Source organism: Tupaia chinensis, unplaced genomic scaffold, assembly GCF_000334495.1.
Source record: "Tupaia chinensis unplaced genomic scaffold, TupChi_1.0 Scaffold000532_1, whole genome shotgun sequence".
NCBI lineage: Eukaryota > Metazoa > Chordata > Mammalia > Scandentia > Tupaiidae > Tupaia > Tupaia belangeri.
In genome coordinates this window covers 935,711-957,387 of record NW_006160045.1, presented here as the reverse complement: position 1 = coordinate 957,387, position 21,677 = coordinate 935,711, and the positions used below count along the sequence as shown (strand labels likewise).

At 38.8% G+C, this 21,677-nt stretch overlaps 1 protein-coding gene across 1 annotated transcript in view; it reads right to left on the bottom strand.

Moving 5' to 3' along the window:
• Positions 1-1,823: 1,823 nt before the first annotated feature.
• Positions 1,824-21,677, bottom strand: part of CDH20 (cadherin 20) — a 73,853-nt gene continuing 53,999 nt past the window's right edge. The window contains exons 7-10 of the mRNA XM_027775207.1: positions 14,631-14,767; positions 11,793-11,914; positions 7,009-7,126; positions 1,824-2,083 (exon numbers count right to left, since the gene is read on the bottom strand). Coding sequence (XP_027631008.1) covers positions 1,824-2,083; positions 7,009-7,126; positions 11,793-11,914; positions 14,631-14,767 — 637 coding nt within the window. The remainder of the gene's footprint in view (positions 2,084-7,008; positions 7,127-11,792; positions 11,915-14,630; positions 14,768-21,677) is intronic.

Here is a 21,677-nt window from a genome sequence, read left to right as displayed (position 1 = left end):
ACAGATTTATGAGTTATTTAATATGGGATATGTACTAAAACTTGTGAAACTATGAAGATTTTATGACACCTCTGTACAGTTTAGCTCCTGAAAACTTTTTATTGTGTATAATTTAAGATAAGTCATAATGGGTTTGGGGTGGACAAATAAATTATCCCCTGCAAACAACTTCTAACTTAACCTCTTATTCTTTCTTAATGATTGCTCTCTGTGGGCCGGAGTGAATTTATAACATGGACATTTTCCAAAGATAGAAGTAAAATCAGCCAGCCTGGGAATTTCTCCTAGGAATTTCAGCGGGCTTCCTGCAGATTGAGCTGCAGTGAAGGAACCCAATGCCACCTTACGGACACACAAGGAATTGCAGAGAGGTTTTATTTGTCAGTATAGACACAGACCAGAAACCATAACAGTTCTCTCTGTTCCAGGGATCCAAGGACTTAGAAACTCACTTACTTGTATTGCTTCTCACTTCTTGTGGGGCAGAAGTAGGATAACAAAACTAAACTATGTATTGTGCTTTAAAATATAGTTTGAGCAGCATATTCCACAGACTCACCTAGAAAGTCAATTATGTGCTGATATTTTACACAGCTGGGAGTTTCTTTTTTTGGTCTCTCTCTTGGTACAGAGGTGAACTTGGGATAAGGTGTGTATGTAGATATTTGTAAGTCTATTCTAATTTAAATCCCTATGCTTTACTTTTTATCCCCTCATAGAGGGAAGCTGGTGTTTGTTTTATATTGAATAATATTACTGAATCTACTTTTCTCTAAACAAGATATATACATGGGTTAATTCACCAAGAATGGGGTTATAGGTACGGATTTTTTCTTGGTTTCAAGAGTTGGTTTAGGTGTGTGTGTGTGTGTGTGTGTGTGTGTGTGTGTGTGTTTCTGTTTTTGAGAGTGGAATGTTAGGGAAAATAAACCAGTTGAACAGATGACCTCATAGATGAGGGTGTTGGTTGTCTTGAGGGGGGGAAGGAAAGGACCCCCTGATGCAATAGTACTCTCTCACTAACTCATTATCAAATCTCTTTCTTTCACCAGCAGAAGCACGCTGGCCCTGCTTAGTCACTGTTCCTTGGGCATAGTGCCTGGGAGGGTAGTGCTAATACTCCCACAACCCCCACACAGCTTTTTCCCCCCAGAAACCTGTATTCCATCACTTCCTTCAGATCTCTGCTCAAAGGTCTCTTGATCTGTGAGGGCTTCCCTGACCACCCTATTTGAAATGGCACCTAGCCCTGTCCCCTGGATACCCTGTCCTTCTTCCCTTCTCTGTAACACCACCTTCAGAATCAGAAGGGTGAACCTTTAGGAAAGAGGCAATGGCATTGAGAGATGGGGTGCCCTGTATATGTCCTGCCTGCATTTTAGTCCTGCCTCTGCCTCATATTTGACTTGGGCCTATTACTTACCTCTCTGTGATTTAGCTACAACTTATCTGAAATGAAGGGGTTAGAAAAGGTGATCATCATATCCTGTCCAAACTAGTAATTTTTATTCTGTGATGCCAAGAGGAACTTACTTCATTTTGAAGTCAACTCTGTAAAAGTCCAGGCATGTCAGTCTGATTAATCTCAGACCCTAGTGTGGTACTTGGCCCATATATGTTTGATAAATACATGTACTTTGATCTTGTCAAAGAGGCCTTGAAGGAAGGGACTGTCTTCAATGTCTTTACTTTTTTCTAGCCCCTCTCTGACACCTTTTCAGCAGGCATAGTGTGGACGACGAGTTCTAAACAGCTGTGTTAGGTGGTAACTGACTGATACCTCAGAAGCATTTGCAAAACTTCACAGACCAGAGCGGAGCTACTTACTCACCCAAGAGGACAAAGATGCAGGCTAAGATGGCAATGAGGGCTCCTCTGCTCAAACTGACTGGGAGCATGTAGGCCTCGGGGCTGCAGGACATAACGTGACCATCGTCATCACAGCTGCACACCTGGATAGTCAGCGTCCCTGTGCTGCTCAGCACTGGCTGTCCACTGTCTGCTATCAGGATGGGCAGGTAGAAGAGACTCTGTTCTTGCTGCCGGAAGCCAGATCTCCTGGTTAGAATCCGGGCAGTGTTGTCTGAAGATACAAGGGGTTCCAGGATTAACAAAAGGGAGAAATAATGAGAGGGGAGAAGAAAATGGAAAGAACCAATAGGTGAATTAGTTTCTTGGGTTGAAGAAAGCCAGGGGGTCAGGACAATGTGTAGGAAAGAGACAGATGAACATTTTCTGGCAGGCGTTTAGTGATAGCCATGGCCGGTTCGCCTGCATCAGTATTTGAATTCAGAAGCCAAGATTTTTGTTTGCTTTTAGGTAAAACCCTGAGGCCTAAGACAGAAACCCCTTTTTGAGAACCCGTCTTATCCTTTGTGACATAAAGTGCCCAGGGCGAACTGTCAGACTTCAGATCTAACAAAAATGTCTCTGGGAAAGCTTCACAGAAATGAACAATCACTGGTGACTTGTGGTCCCTGTTTGTTCCTGCTCAGTAGCTTGCCAGGGCCCCAGTGCTGCCTTGTGCCTCCAGGAAAGGAATGCTGAGGAGCCCATGTGGCTGTGGCAGATTGCTGATTTTTGCCACTTTGGCTGGAATTCATGTCTTTTGCTATTTTCTTCTGCGCCTCTGAAATGCAGTCAACAACTCTTCCTTTGCTTCCCGAAGAACCTACTCATTTAGCAGAAGCTTACTTGAAATCCCCTAATCATATGACATACCCTGTTATTTCTCCTAGCTTGGTGGTCTAAGTTTAAGCGTTTATCATGAAATTTGTTCCTGATCAGCAATACTAGTTACTTTTTCTCTAGTTTTAAAGGGGAACAGCTAAATTATTAGCGGTATTTCTATAAAGCATGTGCATACATGTATTTATATTTGCCTAATGTTACATTCTGGGATTTTTCATTTTTAAATTTATATTTTCAACTTTCCCGAAGTAGGTGAATTATAAAGCAGGTATTTTGCAGAGCTGAGATCATTTTCAGCAGAGAAAAAGTTTGAGAGATATGGTAGGTCATACAAGAAGTGACTCTCAAAGCTAATAGTGTCAGCACAGAAGGTCCTCTGGAAGTGTTTCACATTTCACAGGGAAGAGTTTAGAACTTCACAGAAAATCCTGACAGACTATATAAACATAATTAATGACATCAATATTTCTGTTTTTTCTTCCTTTCTTGGACATAATAAAGGATTATATTTTCCTATTCTCTTGAATTTGAACATGTCTGTCTGATATGTCTTAGTTGCTGAATAATGAGCAAAAGTGATTTGTGTCACTGTCAGGTGGAAGCACGTAAGAGCTTCGTGATTTTTCCATGCTGTCTTGCCTGGCTGTAGTACTTGAGGAAGAATGTGTGAGATAGAGCACCAGGCAGCTTTGAACACTGAGCTACACATAGTGGATACTGTTCTGGGGCATTCTACCCACATTTTTTTTCCCTTAAGAACAAGATTTTTGTTAAAGGGCATGTGTACTCACCAGAGAGACAGAGAGAAAGTGAGAAATCACCCCACAGAGGGGATGGCCACACCACAATTGCTTCTCCATTCTCCTCTTGTGATTTTGGGCATGTATGCATATAGGCCTGGTGTGAGTTGCAAACCACTGGGTCTGAGGCTTGAACTGCACTCGGCCATGTCGGAGTCCAGTGCTTTAACCACTGTGCCACCTGCTAGGCCCCCACATTGGGTTTTAATAGGAGCAAGAAATTAACTTTAGTTATGCTGAGCCACTGAGACTTTGGTGGTATTTATTCCCATGGCATAACCTAGCCTATTCTGACTACTGTGTTATTCCTTAATTAACTTTTCCTCTTCCCTCTGCTCTTTCATGGTAACAGCTAGTGTGTATTGAGTGCTCATGTGCCAGGTACTTGCATTTTACATGCTTTATCCTATTTAATCTGCACAACGATTTGGTGAGATGGTGATAATCTCACCCTTTCACAGTGAGAGAAACAAGGCCTAGAGTGATTTTATGATTTGTTCATTTACTAACCTAGTTAATAGCAGAGCTGAGATTTGAACTCTGATCTCTTTGGCTCCAAACATACACTCCTTTTATTGTGCTGGGTAATTGCTTATTTAGTTTAGTAGCATTAACTGTCAAAAACTGATTCGTATCTTACTGCTTTGATAAGCATAACTTTCCTCCTCTTCTATTGGGAGAGATATGGCACTTGGTTGTCAACCTGTGGATTATTTTAATATTTCTCCCTACCCCACAACCTACTCATCTTTCTGTTCTCCAGACTTAATAGCCAAGTTCAGTACTATTAATTCTACTTCAGAGTTTCAATATTTTGTTTTTATAGAAAACAAGTTTTTCTCTAAAAGGAACTCTTTTTAATTTTAATTTTTTGGTTTAATCCAGGTTAGGTCATAAGACTCCTAGAAAGACTGACTAGAGCTGATTCATAAAAGAATTGTGTTATGCCTACTCTATGTTTTTTGATCTAAGAATTACTTGAAAAAAAAATCAAAACATCACAATGCTGAGTCCAGTTTTGGAAGGGGCTGGCAATATAGTAACCATTTGGAGAATTTCTGTTGAATGTGATAATTATGGCTTTTCTAAACCATTTGAAAATAACATTTATTTCTAAAGTGACACCAAACAGTGTGTGTGTGTGTGTGTGTGTGTGTGTGTGTGTATGTGTTTGAAACTAAACTGAATCTCTGGTCTCAGTTTTAATGTTTACTCTAATCTTGGGCACTTTGATTGCTCTCCTCATTTATAACATAGGACAGTAGGTCTCTGAGAGGTTAGTAACTTCCTGGAAAATCTTAAAGAATTACTATATATCAAGAAAGACAAAATTGTTTTGAAACATTTTATATATATATATACACACACACACACACACAATGTTTTTCATAATGTTTTGGGGCCAAAAAGTAAGATAGGTTTTCCTTACAGAGAAAGGATATTAATAAAGAAGTGGTGAAATCTGAGTAAAGGCTGGAGTCTAGTTAGTAGTAATGTGCTAATGTTGATCTATTAATTTTGACAAATGTACTATATTTACATAAGCTGTCAACATTAGGGGAAACTGACTGAAAGACATGGAAACTCTGTTCTTTAAAACTTTTCTAAAAAATAAAATGGTACTAAAAAAAGTTTTCCTCGAGAGGGTGTCCTAGGGTGTTTATAAAAGAACATCACACTTCAGGCACTGGAACAGGGGATCTTGACAGTAGATACAATCGTACCAGATGTTGATCAGTTACATTTTTTTAAGAGTTATTTATTTAATTTTGTTCATTATTATTATTTTTAAATTTGACCAGAGAGAGACAGAGAAAGAGAAAAGTGAGAAAGCAAGCTACCAGGTCCAGAACTTGACCCTCAGTTTGCCATGTGGGAGTCCAACACCTTAACCACAATACCAGAGAATTGGAAAATTTCTGTTGAGTGTGATAATTATGGCTTCTCTAAACCATTTGGAAATAACATTTGTTTCTAAGGTGACACAAAACACCGTTGGTTAGTTTTTAATGAGCCTCAATAAAGGATACTTGTGTGATGCATTGCCATGGTAGAGATTAGGAGTTCATGCTTTCTGTTGAAGATGACTTTTGTTTTGGGACTCTTTCCAAGAGATGAATGGTATCTTTTTATAGTCAGCCTGTACCAGTGCACTTTCTTTGTAAGGTATTGGTTTCTGAATTGGTACCCAGTTATCTCTTAAGAAACTTGCAGCACTTTGCTCATAATTGTTTTTGTATTGATTCTCAGCAAATACCAGGGTGAAGGAATAGAGTAACAGCTGAAAATCTGAAGAAATAATAGGTGTTATTCCTCCACTCCTGGATGTCCTTTGTCAAATCAATCCTGAGGAAGCTGAAAGCAATTTTTGTAGGAATGAATACTTCAAAACTTAGACCCAATAAAAATACCAAGATATGTAATTGTAGTATTTCTGTTTTCATAATTCACACTGCCCTTTGAGAATTATCATAGTGATTTTATGATAACTTGTACAAGGTTGAAGGAATATTTTGGAAGAGTGTTTTTCACTTACATTTCAGATTCTTGAGTTTTACATCAAAAGAATATCATGTCGGGTTAAATACTTTAAATCTCAAACAATTAATGCCTGAGAGTAAGACTAGGCCTAATTATAACTTTTGCTACCCTTTGTTTAGACTGTTACAAAGTGACAATATTTTGAATTAGAATGAAAATGAGGCATTGCAGCCCAGGGAAGTGATGACCTCCCCAAGATCAGATACCTAGTTGGTAGCAGAGATGACAACAGAAGAGGTTCATTTGACAGATTTAAATTATTTTTTTCAATAGCCCTGAACTTTCTTTGAAGCAAATAATTTGGCTAGAGATCAGAAGTTCCTCATTTCCCACCTGTGACAAAGAGGAGTATGCTGGATCTATAAACCCTTCAGCTGATTTGAATGCTTGTTGGAGAAGGGCGTAGAATTACATCTCGGCAAAACTGTAGTAGGGAACACCTTATGAAACAGGAACTCTATCTGGATGTGTCTTTCTAAGTCATTCTACAGTCATAACATTGTTTACATGCCAAAACTGTATGCTGTCTCAGTTAGTCTTGATTTCTCTTTTGTTCTGAGAACTTTTTCTTGTTTCCCTCTTTGATTCCTGCTTAGAAATATTTCCTTAGTTTTTCTCTTTATCTGGTTTACTTTCTATGTTCTTTTTCATATCCTTACCATCATTACAGAACATATAAATGTGACTCTATCTGCGAGAATAAAGGAACGATTTTGTCTTTGTGTCTCAACAGAATTTAGCACAGAACAAGCTAGACTTGTAAACTCAGTAAACATTTGTCGACTGAGTTTCAATCTGTAGAGGGCACTCTTTGTCTCTGGTATCTCTGAAACAAAACTTCAGACACTATGAATGCATTAATGTCTTCCTTGCCATCAAAGAGGTGACCTTTGACACAGCTTATATAGTTCAGTAACCTGAAGCACCCAGCCTGAGTTGCAGAAAATCATAGATAAATACCTATCCACCTGATTACCTTGGTTGTCCCTGATAGTGAAGTTGGGGTTGTTGGCAGCCTCTGGAGCTAAGCTGTAGTAGAAATGCTGGCCATTGTGTGGATCATCCTGGTCCACTGCACTCACTGTCTGGATCAGCTGGGAGAGAGACATGAGATCAGGTGAGTTGAAGCCAAAGGGAAAACCTTGAGAGCCCAGTGAAATCCCAAACCTTGATATCCAGTGATGGGTGGTTTTACCTAATGAAAAAGACATCATGAAACTTACCTAGAGAATCTCCATGTCATTATCACACTTCTCGGGATTTAATTTTGCTTTATTGTTGGGTCTGAACACATTAATAGACAAAGAGTAAATGTTAACCTAAATCCTTCAGATGTTAGACATCAGTATAACTTACATTTCCAAATTATGGCCAGACGTTTTTATGCAGTCTAAATAGATTTTGAGTAAGAGGACTCTGGGGTGCCACGAGGTCCTGCTTGTCCTCAGATTTTCCTCCTTTCATCACATCTACTTAACTAACCTTGTCATTGAGTGAATATTTCAGGGTTAAGTTGCTATCTTTGAAAAGCCTCTATTTAAGAATGACTGCTACTAGAGGGAAGGGAGTAGACAAATCAGCATTGGCTATGTCGGTTACTGGAAAGCAGACGTGAGGGAATGGGTCATGGGGAAGTCATGTTTTGTTGTCAGAGTGGGGAGCTAGAAGAGGTGATGAGCATAAGAATCCCAGAGTGGGTTGCATAAAATAGATGAGTCAGAAACAAAGCTTGGGAATGGGGAGAGCAAGAGGTGAGTGGCTGTCCTTTGAGCTCATTAGCCAAGTTTTGCCTTTTCCACAATGCTCTTAAAGTGATAAGTTGCCATGAAGGCTATGGAGGCCATCATGAAAAAGCTTTTAAAGAAAGCAGCATGAAACAGACAATTGGAACATTAGTGGGCAGGCTGTGGGGATCTAGTGGTGTTGCACAGGCCCTCTCCTGCCTGTGTGTTTGCTCCTCTACCAACCGATTGCACAGACTCACTCCCACCTCTCTTGAGCCTGGCCTGTAGACTTGCTACTCTGCTGTTAAAAGCTGGCTATGCCTCTCGCAGGATAAAACATGAAAGGTCACCTTGTCCTTCCAGGACAACCCACATCCATTAACTGATGTAGTATGTAAAGGCATGGCCATCCCATCTCAAATAGGGGGAATTCTAGTTCTAGAACTCTGTGAAGTTCCAAGGCTGTTATTCTATTTTTTTTTTTTTTGAAGAGGTTTTTGCTATAGGGTGCATGCGCTTGCCAGAAAGATGGAGAGAGACAGAGGGACAGAAAGTGAGAAATCACCCCCAATGGGGGGGATGGCTATGCCACAATCCCTTCTCCTCCATTCTCCTCTCAGGATCTTGGGCACGCACGCACATGCGCCTGGCGTGAGTTTAAGCCACCGGGTCTGGGACTCAAACCGCGGTCGACTGCATGGGAGTCCAGTGACATAGCCATTACACTAACAACTGGTCCCCCACAAGGCTGTTATTCTTTAGCCCCATCTTACTTCTTTCCACAGGTGTTAGCCTCAAGACTCCTTCTTAATAGAACCTTTTACTAGAATTTCATTTCAGGGAATGTTTGCTAGAGAACCCAACTGGTCACCCAACTCAACTGTTGATTTAAAAAAAAGTAAGAGGATGGAGGTACAGTGAAGGTCGGTAAAGATAAACTAACCATGGTCTAGCCTTGTGTCTGCTGCTCACCTGAGAGTCACCCTTCTGCTCTGTCCCCACCAAGGGGTCATTCTGCACTTTCATCTTATTTGTAGTGCCCAACATTGTATAAAGAGGAAACATATTTCTCGAGGAATGTTATAATTGGTGACTATATATAACTTGGCAAACATAGTTGAAAAAGTCATTTCAGAACATCCAACCTGTGAATTGTGTCTGTATTTGTGAGATGCAGGCCTGAGGCACCATTGTTTGGTCACCAGGCTTCAAAGGATGAATGAGTGGACACTACCCCGTTGGGCTCAAGCTGGGCACACCACAACCTGCTCTCTGCTCTCCTGCTCTCTATTTTCTTGGCAGGCCAGATTTCTTCCTCAGCCCCACCTGTCATATGATACTCCGCTCAGCAGGCTTCACACTGCCCTCAGCCATTGCCCAGTGTGTCGTCTGATTCCCTTATGGGCTTCTCTCCTGGGTGTTCGCAAAGAGCAAAGCACGTACTTGGACTTGGCAGACGTGAGGCTGACGACAGTGTCCAACAAGTAAACACAGGGAGGCCTGATTCTTTATAGACTAGATGTACCTTCTGAGCTCTGTGCTTTAGAAGATCTTCAAAACATTTCCCGGCGCCCAAATCAAAGGGTCGGATTTTCAGTATCTTGGGCTAAAGAAGACAAATTTGACAGACTTCTGGCTCATGTTCCAAACTCCAAGTCACAGATAAGCTATACTTCAAAGCACTGTTTAAGAGACCTTTAAAAGATGTATTTAGATAAGTTTGTTTGACTACCCCAACAGGAGAGGTGGTGAAAGTGCTATCAACCTGTCAGTGCACAACTTCTGAAGCCCTTTAAGAAAGGGCATGTTTCATTTTAGGGGGGAGGAGGTTTAATTTACTGTGCTACTTACTGCATTATAGATTAAATTTAGCTTCTTTTGTGATATTATGATAAACTTTTAATATTGTCATTTTATAATATAAAACAATTTTATACTTTATCATATATAAAATTATGATTAAACAGAAATTATTGAAGGTTCAAACCTCTTCACTCAAAAACTCAACTACCTTAGCCTAGTAGCTGTACAGTTCTTCCATCTTCCTTCCCAATATTTATATGTAAACATAATGTAACATAACTGCGTGCAGGTATATGTGGTTTTTATACCTTCTGTCTTATAAAATAGGTAATTTCTTGTGTTGTAAAGCATTTATTGTTACTTTTATTAGCTGTATAATATTTCAGGTCTTTGTAGATTAGAAATTCAATAGGTGTGGAAGTAGAATTATCCTAGACTAGTTGAAAAAAAAAATTAGGGGCATGATACACCACTGTACCAAATATCAAGAATCAATGATTGAGATAAATTTAGACTGGAATCACTGTAGTATATTTGTTTTCCCCTGAGAGAGGGGTGTAACTTTTTCCCTTGACAGAGCAGAATAGTTAAGATGTGTTGAGTCAATATTTTGTAAATGAAGGGAGCTAAGATAAGTTTTAGTTTCACAGACAGCATGATAAGGGAGGTGTTGTTCCAGGTGAGTGAGAGAAGTGAAAGCAAAGCTGTATTATAGTCGGAGGCCTAAATTACCAAAGCAGGTATAAATATTCCCACCTCCTGCCCACCTTTCATAGTAAAATGATCCTGACCACCACCAGAATTCATAGGTCTACAAGGTATACTCCAGAGAAAGTATATGAGGACTGTTAGGGAATCTGTGGGGACGTAGGTAGAGGAGGAAAGCATCTGATAAAAGTAGGAGCAGAATGTGGGAAGTGGGACAGTTTATAGGGTGGACAATAGACTGACACAACATTAATACATGACCACTGCAAATGGAGTTCCATACTTCTCAATTGCAACACTTGAAATTCGATCAACTAACTGCTCAGTCAGTTTTAAAGGCATAATTTAAGAAATACTTCTGTCTCTGAAGATGATGGAACTATAGTTCTTTCAAATAAATACATCTTCATTCCATCAGATTACATTGCTCTCCAAACTTACCTACAATGAGCAGCACTAAGGAACTGGGTATTTTAATTGAGGAAGGAGAGAGGGTGGGAACTCTAGGCACCAAAGTATTCTGACAATAGGCGAGGCAATCCCTAAACAAGGTGTTTAGCCTTGAAGGAAGGCGGGAAGATATAGGAAGTAAACTTTTCCTGCTGCAGTATATTTGCAGGGATTAATCTTATACTCAGGAAAAGAGAAGACTCCATCTCTCATACCACATGGGCCTCACTTCCTAGACCCATGGCATGTGTTATTATGGTTGGTACTATACAGTTCAACTTTAAGGTGGATTGATACTGATTCAAGTAACCTACGAATCAGGCCACTATGAAAACACTGAGGCCAGGTGGTGGCGTAGCTGTAAAGCAATGGTCTGTGAGGTTGACTCTTGTGAAAAGTTTTCAGGCTGCCCACCTGGAGACCTTCTGGGACACATTGGGCATGTGCATGTGCCCATAATCATTCCCATGATTTGGGGCTGGCTCATATTGGGGATGCCTCTCTCTCTCTCTCTCTCTCTCTGTGTGTGTCTTTCTCTTGGAGGAAAGAAATTTGAAGAAAAATAAAAACAAAAACAAAAAATCAAAACCCACACCTTTAGATCATAAAATGTAATATAGGCTTGGGAACCAGCAGTTAGCGTAATGGCTATGTCGCTGGACTCCCACGTAGTCAACTGCGGTTCGCATCCCGGACCTGGTGGCTTAGAACTCACGCTGGGTGCGTGTGCGTGCGTGCCCAAGATCCTGGGAGGATAATGGAGGAGAAGGGATTGTGTCGTGACCATCCCCCCTGGGGGGTGATTTCTCGCTTTCTGTCTCTATGTCTCTGTCTGTCTGGCGAGTGCACGTGCCCTATAGCGAAAGCCTCTCCAAAAAAAAAAAAAAAAGTAATGTAGGCTCCAAATAGTTGTCTTAGCAAATGAACTGTTGAAACTTGATATACAGAGAGCAGACCCTCTGTAAAGTGCTGGTTTCTAGAGTTAAAATGTCTGTGGTGATGAATTTGATCATCTCTAGTAGTTATTTCCATATGTTAGGGTTAACCAAAGTGCTTGGCTCAGAGGCCACCTTACCTGCCCTGCTTTGGCATTCTCACAGACAAAAGCTTCATAGAATCTTGGGAATTCAGGAGCATTGTCATTCACATCTAAGACTTTGATTGTGACAGGGACACTTCCAACCTGGGAGGGATTGTCTAAAGAGAACACAGGAGAACCAAAAAGGTGAGAGAGTAGTATTGCAGAAAATCAGCTTCTTGCTGGAAGTTGGTCTTTGTAGATTAGAAATTCAATAGGTATGGAAGTAGACTAGTTACACTAGTCTGTGTAACTAAAATTTATCTTAGCTCCCTTAATTTACAAAATATCGACTCAATGCTTCTTAACTATTCTGCTCTGTCAAGGAAAAAAGTCACATCCCTCTCTCAGGGGGAAAACAAAGATACTACAGTGATTCCAGTCTAAATGTACCTCAATCATTGATTCTTGATATTTGGTGCAGTGGTGTATCATGCTCCTAAATTTTTTTTCAACTAGTCTAGGATAATTCTGAGTTTGGTTTTTCAAGGGAAAAAAAAAAAATACATGGAAATGGAAGCACAGCATAGGATGTATATGTTACTATTAATATTAAGAGTGTGGCCGGGGGCCAGGAGGTGGCATGGTGGTTTAGGGGCTGGAATTCCATAGGATCATCCATGGCTTGAGTCCTGGACCTGTCAGCTTGCTTTCTCACTTTCCCTCTCTCTCTGTCTCTCTCTGGTAAGTGCATGTGTCCTATGGTAAATAATAATAAATAAAAAATTCTTAAAAAATAGTAAAATAGTGTATGGCCAGAAATAGGAAGCGTGGGCAGAATGAGCCAGGTGTATGAATGAGGTGTGTGTTGGAGAGGGTGTTTGATATCAGAAATGTGAGAGAAAGGGCAAATATTGAGGGAAAGCAAGTGTTACACAAAGAATCTTAAAAAGAGGTTCTGCATCTCCTTCTTGGCTCATACTTAAGGTTCTGGAATGAAAGGCAGGTCAATTCTGTATTCTGGGCTTAAAAACAGCCCATTTCTAATTGATTCATAGTGTGTAGCACTGCTTGGCAGTATTCCTGTAGAATAATCAGTTCTTTGAATTATATTTCAGAAGGTTCAAGTTATTCGCTGGAATACAGATAACACTGCACATTTATTTCTGCTTAGGGACTAAGGGGATATTGCAGGATCAGACACACACCAATCTGCATCTTTGGCTGGGGCAGGAGAGGTTACTCAGAGTCACTCAAGCAGAAGTGTGTCTTTGTGTCTTTTGCTTGGCACTGCCACACAAAACAGTTTCACAGCCTCAATAGTGCCTGTCCTGTTCTTCTGTTATAGCCACCAGCCCGAGGAGACAAGACATACTGTCAAGACAACAGAAATTCTTAGTAAATAATTTCACTAATGTATTGTTTATTTTTTCTCCCTTTCTTAAAAATATATTCTTATTTCTACCGCTTGGTTACTATAAAGTGTTAACATAAATACAATTTATTTTTTCATAATAACTGTGATATTTGTTTATAGGAGGAATAATGAAAATTATGTGAAAATCAAAAGGATAAATATGATCCTACCACCAGAGATATACCTTGTATATATATTATATATCTGTCCAAAATTTTGAAGCCACAGACATGTACATACATACACATACACATATACAAATTGCAGTTAATCTAAATATAAAGTTGGGACTCAAGAGTTTTCATATTTTAGGGCAAGATTATCTTATATTACTTAATATACTTTGAGAGTATGTAAGTTAATATCTACATGTGTTCTTGTTTTACTAGAAGTCACATCATAACTTATTTAGTTGAGCCCCTATTATTAGACATTTAAGTAATTCCTATCCCCCCATTTTAAAATGACACTGCAGTGAACATTTTGGCATATTAATTCTTGTTGGTATCTATAATTATTTTTAAGATAATAACTAGCAGTAGAATTTCTGAAAAAAAGAATGCTGTAGAATCTTAGTACATACTGCCAAATCGTTCTCCTGAATGGCAGTGCCTTGTTATATAGTCAGTAGGTTGGAAGTTGCCATTTCTCTAAGCTTTTACAATCACTCGGTATTAATGAAAAAAAAAATTAAATATAGTGGCGATATCTAATTTTTGTTTTGTTTATAATGTATGCGAATCTAGTTTTTATTCATTTCGTTTCCAAGTATATTATGGTAATAAATCTGCCTTTTATTGTGAGCTTTCTAAAATTTTTTAGCATGCATGTGTATACGTGTGTTAAGAGTGATATGTTATTGATGCTTCTTTTCACTGAATAATAACATTAATATCTTAAGGCTAGCCCCATAGCCTATTGGGTAAAGCAGCTGGATCCCACATGGCTAACCGGATTGGGATCTCAGCCATAGTGGCTTGAGAAACATTATGGGGATGTGTGTATATTTGCCTGTGCCCCAAATCCTGACAGGATGTAGAAATGAAGCAGAAGGGATTGTGGTATGACCATGTCCCATTATGGGGTGCTTCTCTCTCTCCCTCTCTGTCTCTCTAATTCTGGCAAGCACACATGCCCTCTGGCAATTAAAAATATTTTATATTAGTTGTACACTAGTAATCTTACTAAAGACTGAAAGTCTCAGATTTCTCAGGAATCTTCCTTTTTCCACATGACTACTTGAGGTAAGCATTCTACTTTCACTGCTTTTGCATGTTTTGCTTGCTTTTATCTCCAGCACAGGACAAAGTGCAGGAGACACTGAAAAGTATTTGAAATAAATGTATTTACTTGCATAAACCTTGATTTCCATTTTTCTTAAGAAATACATTTTTTTTATAACAAGTTCTAGAAATGTCCACTTCCTACAACATTTAAGTTTTGTTACTACATGGAGACCAATTTATTGTGATACTTACTCATTTCCATAGCAAGAACAGTAATATTATGCCAAGAAAATTCTTCCCGATCTAGGGGTCTTGCGGTCATTAGGGCACCTGTTGTAATGTCAACATAGAAAAATCTTCCAGGGTCACTGCTCCTGTCAATGGAGTATCTGCAGACACATAGATTAGGCACATAATTTGCATTTGGATAAACATATGATGGCATACCAACATGAGAGACCTGATTATACACCAAGTGAGACATGGCTTGACCATTTCTGCATTATATACACTTGGAAGATAGCCTTTGCAGTTTTATCAGGTTCAAAAACAAAACTACCCCTGAAAACAAACACAATTTCTTCTTCAATTTTCTCATTCAACTAATGAAATAAAAAGGATATTAAGAGTCTTAGGACAGTTTTAAGCTATTTAAAGATGAGTTGCGGGACCAACAGATGGTGTAATGGTTACATCGCTGAATTTCCATATATTTGACTATGATTCGAGTCCCAGACCCAGTAGCTTAAAACTCACACTGGATGTGTGTGCGTGTGTGCCAAGAATACTGAAAGGAGGATGGAGGAGAAGGGATTGCGGTGCAGCCGTCCGCCCCTGGAGGTGATTTCTTACTTTCTGTCTGTCTCTCGGTGAGTGCACACACCCTATAGCAAAAATCCCTCTAAAAAAGAAGAAAAATCAGTTGCCAGGGGCCAGAATATGATACAATGGTTACATTTCTGGACTCCCATATAGTCAACCACAGTTCAAGTCCTGGACTTGGCGACTTAAAACTCACACCAGGCGTGTGTGTGTGTGTGTGTGTGTCCAAAATCTGGAGAGGAGAAAAGACTGAGGTGTGGCCATCCTCCCTGGGGGAGTGATTTCTCACTTTCTGTCTTTCTGTCCCTCTGGTGAGTGCACACGCCCTATAGTAAAAATTCTCTATTAATGAAAAAGAGAAACTATCAGTTGCCATTTTTTTTTTTTAAGAGAGATGTTTGCTATAGGGTTCATGCACTTACCAGAGAGAAAGAGAGAGAGAGACAGAAAATGAGAAATCCCAGGGGGGTTGGCCATGCTCTTCTCCTCCATTCTCCTCTTGGGGTTTTGAGCACACATGTACATGCACCCAGCCTGAGTTTTGTTTTTTTTTTTTCTTTTTTTTTAAGGCGCCAGGTCCAGAATCGAACCATGGTCAACTAAGTGGGAGTCCCGCAACATAGCCACTATGCCATCTGCTGTTCCCAGTTGCCACTATTTAAAGCTTAAAAATGCCCCAAGGAATTTGGAACACCCCAAATTTATACCCTTACATGTATTTGTGCAAAAGGAATTTTATTCAAATAAGTACTCATATGCCGATCCAGAACTGGAAAAGGGGAAAACGTTCTATTTTAGTGGTTCTAGTCTTTCATAATTAGTATCACTTGTTGGAAAGGAAAGCTTTAACAAGGCCCTTTGTAAACACGCTATTGACTCACCTCCTGGCAAACGAAATAATGGTATTTCTTAGCTGAAGAGTTCTTATCTGTGTAATGCTTTTACCAGGATGGACCAGGTCAGTTTACGTTGATTATTGTAAATAAGCCTGAAAGTTATGAATTTATGGGTATGACCTACTGAAAAACATGTAAAAGACTGCATAGTTAGCTTGTTACGTAGAACAAGCAGATGTTCTATAACAAAAATTGCTCTTTCTGTCGAGTCAGTGCACTTCATTGCACGTACCTTTTATGTTCAATGCACATCTTTAGTCAGGAAAAGGAGGGTATTTATAGGCACCGTGCCTCCCAGAGTCAGCCCTCTCCAAGGGAAGAATGCTTAACTCATATTTCACTGCTTTCTGCATTCTTTGAATTGTTAGTTAACTTGGTACTGGGTAAGATCTCAAATTCTTGCTAATTTGGCAGTTTGACTCCTTTGTGTTATCTTACCTGGCCCCAGTCTTTTTTTTCTTCCTTTTCTTTTTTTGGAGAGGTTTTTGTTATAGGGTGCATGCGCTCACCAGAAAGCCAGAGAGCCAGAGAGACAGCGAGAAATCACCCCCCAGGAATCCCCCCACCGCAACCCCTTCTCCTCCATTCTCCTCTTGGGATCTTGGGCACGCACGCACACGTGCCTGGCATGAGTTTAAGCCACTGGGTCCGGGACTTGAACCGTGGTCGACTACATGGGAGTCTAGCGACATAGCCATTATGTCAACTGCTGGTCCCCCTGGGCCCAGTCTTGAGTCACTAAGTATGGCAGCTGAGGCATCCGTATATTTAAAACTCTTCATATGAGATTTTGATAGAAAGCTATGTTTGGGAACCATTGTTGAGAACCTTATATAGTCCTTGGTAAAGGCTAGTAATTATTATTATTTGATTTGATTTTTAATTGACAAATAATGGTATATATTCCTGGGACACTATAATGTTTCCATACAGGTATATATTATAGAATGATCAAATTAGGCTAATTAACATATCTATCACCTCACATACATATGGTGTGTGGTGACAACATTTGAAGTCCACTGGTTTAGCAGTTTTAAAAATTTTATAACCTCTCTGAGAGGTAGTTGTGTTGGTATTACCAACAGGTAAGAAAACTGAGGCTTAGAGAAGTTAAATTACTTTCAAACAGTAACAAAGGTAATAATATGTAATATATAATTATATATATACACTATATATAATTATATATTATATATACATTATATATCTAGATATATATCTATATTATATATCTATTATATTATATATCTATATTATATATATATATATATATAGAGAGAGAAAGATATGGAGTGAAAGAAAGGCAGAGAGAGAGAAAAAAAAAAGAGAGAGAGAGACAGCACTATATTCCCACCCTAGGGTTGTGTTAAAAAAATTCTACATCCCAATAAATTCTCTTTAACACAATTTTGAGTTGACTTTTATTTCTCCTAACAAATCATACCAGAAGATCTAATGACTCTCAGTTCAGACCATGGTTCTGTCCTTAAATCCTCTTTTACCCAATGTGGCATTTATTAACTTCCATCAATATCTGCAAAGCACATATGGGGGTTGCAGTAGGCATAAAATGATCAGATATTTCCACAAATGACAGATCTGTTTCAATTATTTAAAGTGTTTTCCTCCCTCGAGAAAAGAACAATGTCCTTCCCAGTCAATTTTAAAAGAGAAAAAGAAGCCAAAGAGTGATTTTACCAGATCCTGGGTTTTCCTTTTCTATATTCTCTTTACAGACAGTAATCCTTTAGTCTTCTAATTGCTATTAAACAGGCTCCATTATGAAAAAGCAATGAAAACTACAACTGATTCCTAAGAGTTTCTGTTAGCTCTGATTATTTGCTAAGTCTGGGAAAGCACAAAACTACTTTAAAATGCATTTTGCTTTATACATTTTAATAAACTAACATGGGAAAGGTTTACCCTGCCTTGATTTTGAAAAAGTCAGAGTTACTTCTGACATCAACAAATGATCTCTTAATTTTAAATCCTTTTTCTGCATATGTAGGTTATATATGTATTAGCATAGGACATCAATTAGAAAATAACCTGTATGAATGACAAAGAGAAAAAGGGAATTGATAATAGAATTTTCCCTTTGCACAATCGAGAGAACTGGTTGAGCAGTCTTTGGAAGACCACTAGCTCTGTCTCTGATGTCTGCAGGGTAGGCAGCCAGTAAGGAAACATGGAGTGAGTGGAAGATGGCAAAGGTTGAAAACTGGAACCCACGTCAGTCTCTCACAGCCTCCATTTCAAAGATGTGGGTACCCTGTGATAGAAACTGGTTTATAAGAGTTTTTGTTACCTCTTATTGTTTCCTCAGCCCAACAGAGCACAAGCCTACTTATAAATGCTTTTTGCATCAGAGATTTTAATAGACTAGCATGGGAGAAGCTGATGCTCTTTATGACAAAGCTCAGCCTGCACCTTGCTCAGGAGTCAGAAGCTGATGATACTGGCAGGCCCACCCTTACACTATGCCAGGAGGATGAGCCAGCAGATGGACAGCAACATGGAAGAGCTGCCCACAGAGCAGTGCCCTGATCTGACCTTTCAAGCAGAAAAGAACAAGCCTTTTACTTCTCTTCCATCAACCCAAACTCATGCGCTATGTTTCTTGTATCTTACATTAACCTGGAAGTAGGCAGGCAGGGAACAGGGAAAATATATTTCCTGATGAGCTAACTGGACATAAGGCAAATATACCACACTGTGATCCTTTATTCAATGAAAAACCAATAATGCCCAAATCTTATCTTCTTCAATGATCTGACAAGTTAATCCTTTGGGTTAAAACAAGAAAAATTTAACACAATCAAGTTTCAAGTTTAGTTTCCCTTTGTTTTTTGTTTGTTTGTTTGTTTGTTTGTTTTTTTCTCATTAGGAACACAGTCCTTTGTACATTGTAATAACTCAAAATTTGAGTTGAACTAAGTTAAATTAAATGTAATTGGGTACGTCCCAACTTATACCTCATATGTGACCAAATCCCTTGTTATCTGTGTCAGTATCTCTTGACCAACAGGGTGAACCCCACATTTGTTTTCCATTGACTTTCTCTTCCCAGCTCTTTAGTGAGTGATTGCCAGTAACCATGTACAACACAGCACAACCTATAAGCAGTTCCCATGACTCTAAATTTTTTCAAATTATAAAAAATGGGTATCCAATAACAAATAGCTTGGACTTATAAAGTATTGGTTTAATAAATATTATGTCATTGAAGTTGTTGCATTGCACTTTTTTGAAGGCATAAACATAGCACTTATTTTATTATATTTTGCATGTTGGTTATTTGTGATACTTTTCTAGGTTGCACAATTTATTTTTATATAAGATAAATTGACTTGTTCCTTATTAGTGGAACTCTGCTTTTTCCAGCACAGTTTCTTAATATTTGAGAAGCCATAGAATCTTATGACAGTGTGTAAAAGTTATGCTATCGTTTCTCTAAATAGACAAACATTATATACAATTTTAGAGGAGTCAGGGACCCTCTCTAGTTCATGAACAGATTCTCCTAAAACCCAATATATGCCAAATTAAGAAATCCTAATCTTGTTTAATGATAATGGTTTTCTAAGATATGAATTCAAATGTATCATTTACATTGAAGTCCCCTGGTCAGAGTGGGAAATCCTTATGTAGGTCGAACATCCCTAACCAGAAAATCCAAAATGCTCCAAAATTTGAAATTTTTTGAGCACCAACCTGACACAATAAGTAAAAAATTCTACACCTGACCTCATGTAATGAGCAATAGTCAAAATATTAAAATACAAAAATATTCTATAAAATCATCTTCAGGCAGTGTGAATAAGGTAAATAAGAAAGAAATACAAATGAATTTCATGAGACTTGGGTCACTCCTCCAGATAGCTCATTATGTATATGCAAATATACAAAAATCAGAAAAAATTCAAAACCCAAAACACTTCTGGCCTTAAGCATTTTGGGTTAGGAACACTCAACCTGTATCACATTTTTAAAAAATCTCGTGAGTCTCTAATGGGCAGTGACTCTGTCTTTCTGACACTGTTTTAGGGTTTAAAGTCTGCCTTTTTTATACAAACTGCATTTTATTTATTTTCCGTACCATTTGGCCCATCCACCTAGTGTTCAAACACAGTGTTTTGTGTTTAATTGATGTTCAACTCGTGTGTTCTATATTTTAAATTATGACATATTATGTGGCTATTGTAGTACTCTTCTTTATGAAAACATTCTCAATTTTTTTATTTTGTACTTTGACCAGTAAGAGGGGCATGGCTCTGACATAAAGCTCCACGATGCTAGAATCAAACAGGAAGGAAGGTCCTGGGTTCACATTCCAAGGCCTCCGTGTGTGTGCTGGGTGTGCACACAAACCCATGATCCTGTCTGGCTTGAGGCTGAGAGTGGATCACGGCATGAAGACCCTGCTGGAAGGATCTCCCAGCTCAGAAGTCTTAATAAATAAATAAACTTTTAAAACTGTTCCTAGCCATACTTTTTTCACTTGACTTGTGGAACTCAAAAGATATTTTCATTCTTTGTGATGTTGACCTAACAGCAAGGTTTGGGTACTTTAGACGATTCCCAACTAAGGAAGAGGATTTTTTTGTTTTTTGTTTTGTTTTTGTTTTGTTTTTAATAATGGAGTCCAGTTGCTTTTGGAAAGTAGATTCCCATTGGAAAAAAAAAAAAAACAATTTTGCATAGAGAATTTTGCGCAGCCTACAAACATCTGAATAGATTGCCCATTGTCTAAATCACAAGGCAAGATTCTGATTTCTAATTTGTTCTGGCATGAAATTCGGTGCAACATCTGTTTTGCACATGCTTTACCTTTTTACCCCTTTCTGTCATTACTTTCATTTTTTACTCAAAGAAGTCCAACTCCAGATGTTTTGAGATTGTGATTCTTATTGTTAAAGATAGGAATGTTAAAAACCAGTTTACTGTGCTCAAAACAGTAAATATTATCAAGGTGAGAAAAATCAATAGGTTATATATAGTAATTTATAGAGTCCAGTATCTAAATCTGCCTTAACATTAACATTGGTTGGAAAAATACAAGACACTGCTCAAGTGTTACTATGCTCTCCTGACATAGCTCTGTGGTCTAGACTGATGGCATTCGTACACATCAGACAATATGGCACCATGCCATCCTGCATGTGTACTGCTTTGGGGTTAGTCAGAGCTTTTTTCCCCTAAATTCTATCCAAGTGAAGTCTAACTCTCAGAAAAATGAGGATCAGGGAATGAGTTGAGGGACTTATGCTGAAATGTTGCATCCAGAAAAAGGTAACCTAGTAAAATAGAATGTGTTAGGATAGAAGAGAGCAATATATTCTGAAAACTTCCCTAACTCTGTTTTTGCTCCCTTCCCTTTCTTCTGCAACTGGATTTCTAACTGATAAGCAAGTTTTTTTTGGAGAGGTTTTTGTTTTTTGTTTTTGTTTGTTTGTTTTCCGCTATAGGGAGCGTGCGCTCGCCAGACAGACAGAGAGAGACATAGAGACAGAAAGCGAGAAATCACCCCCCAGGGGGGATGGTCATGCTGCAATCCCTTCTCCTCCATTCTCCTCTC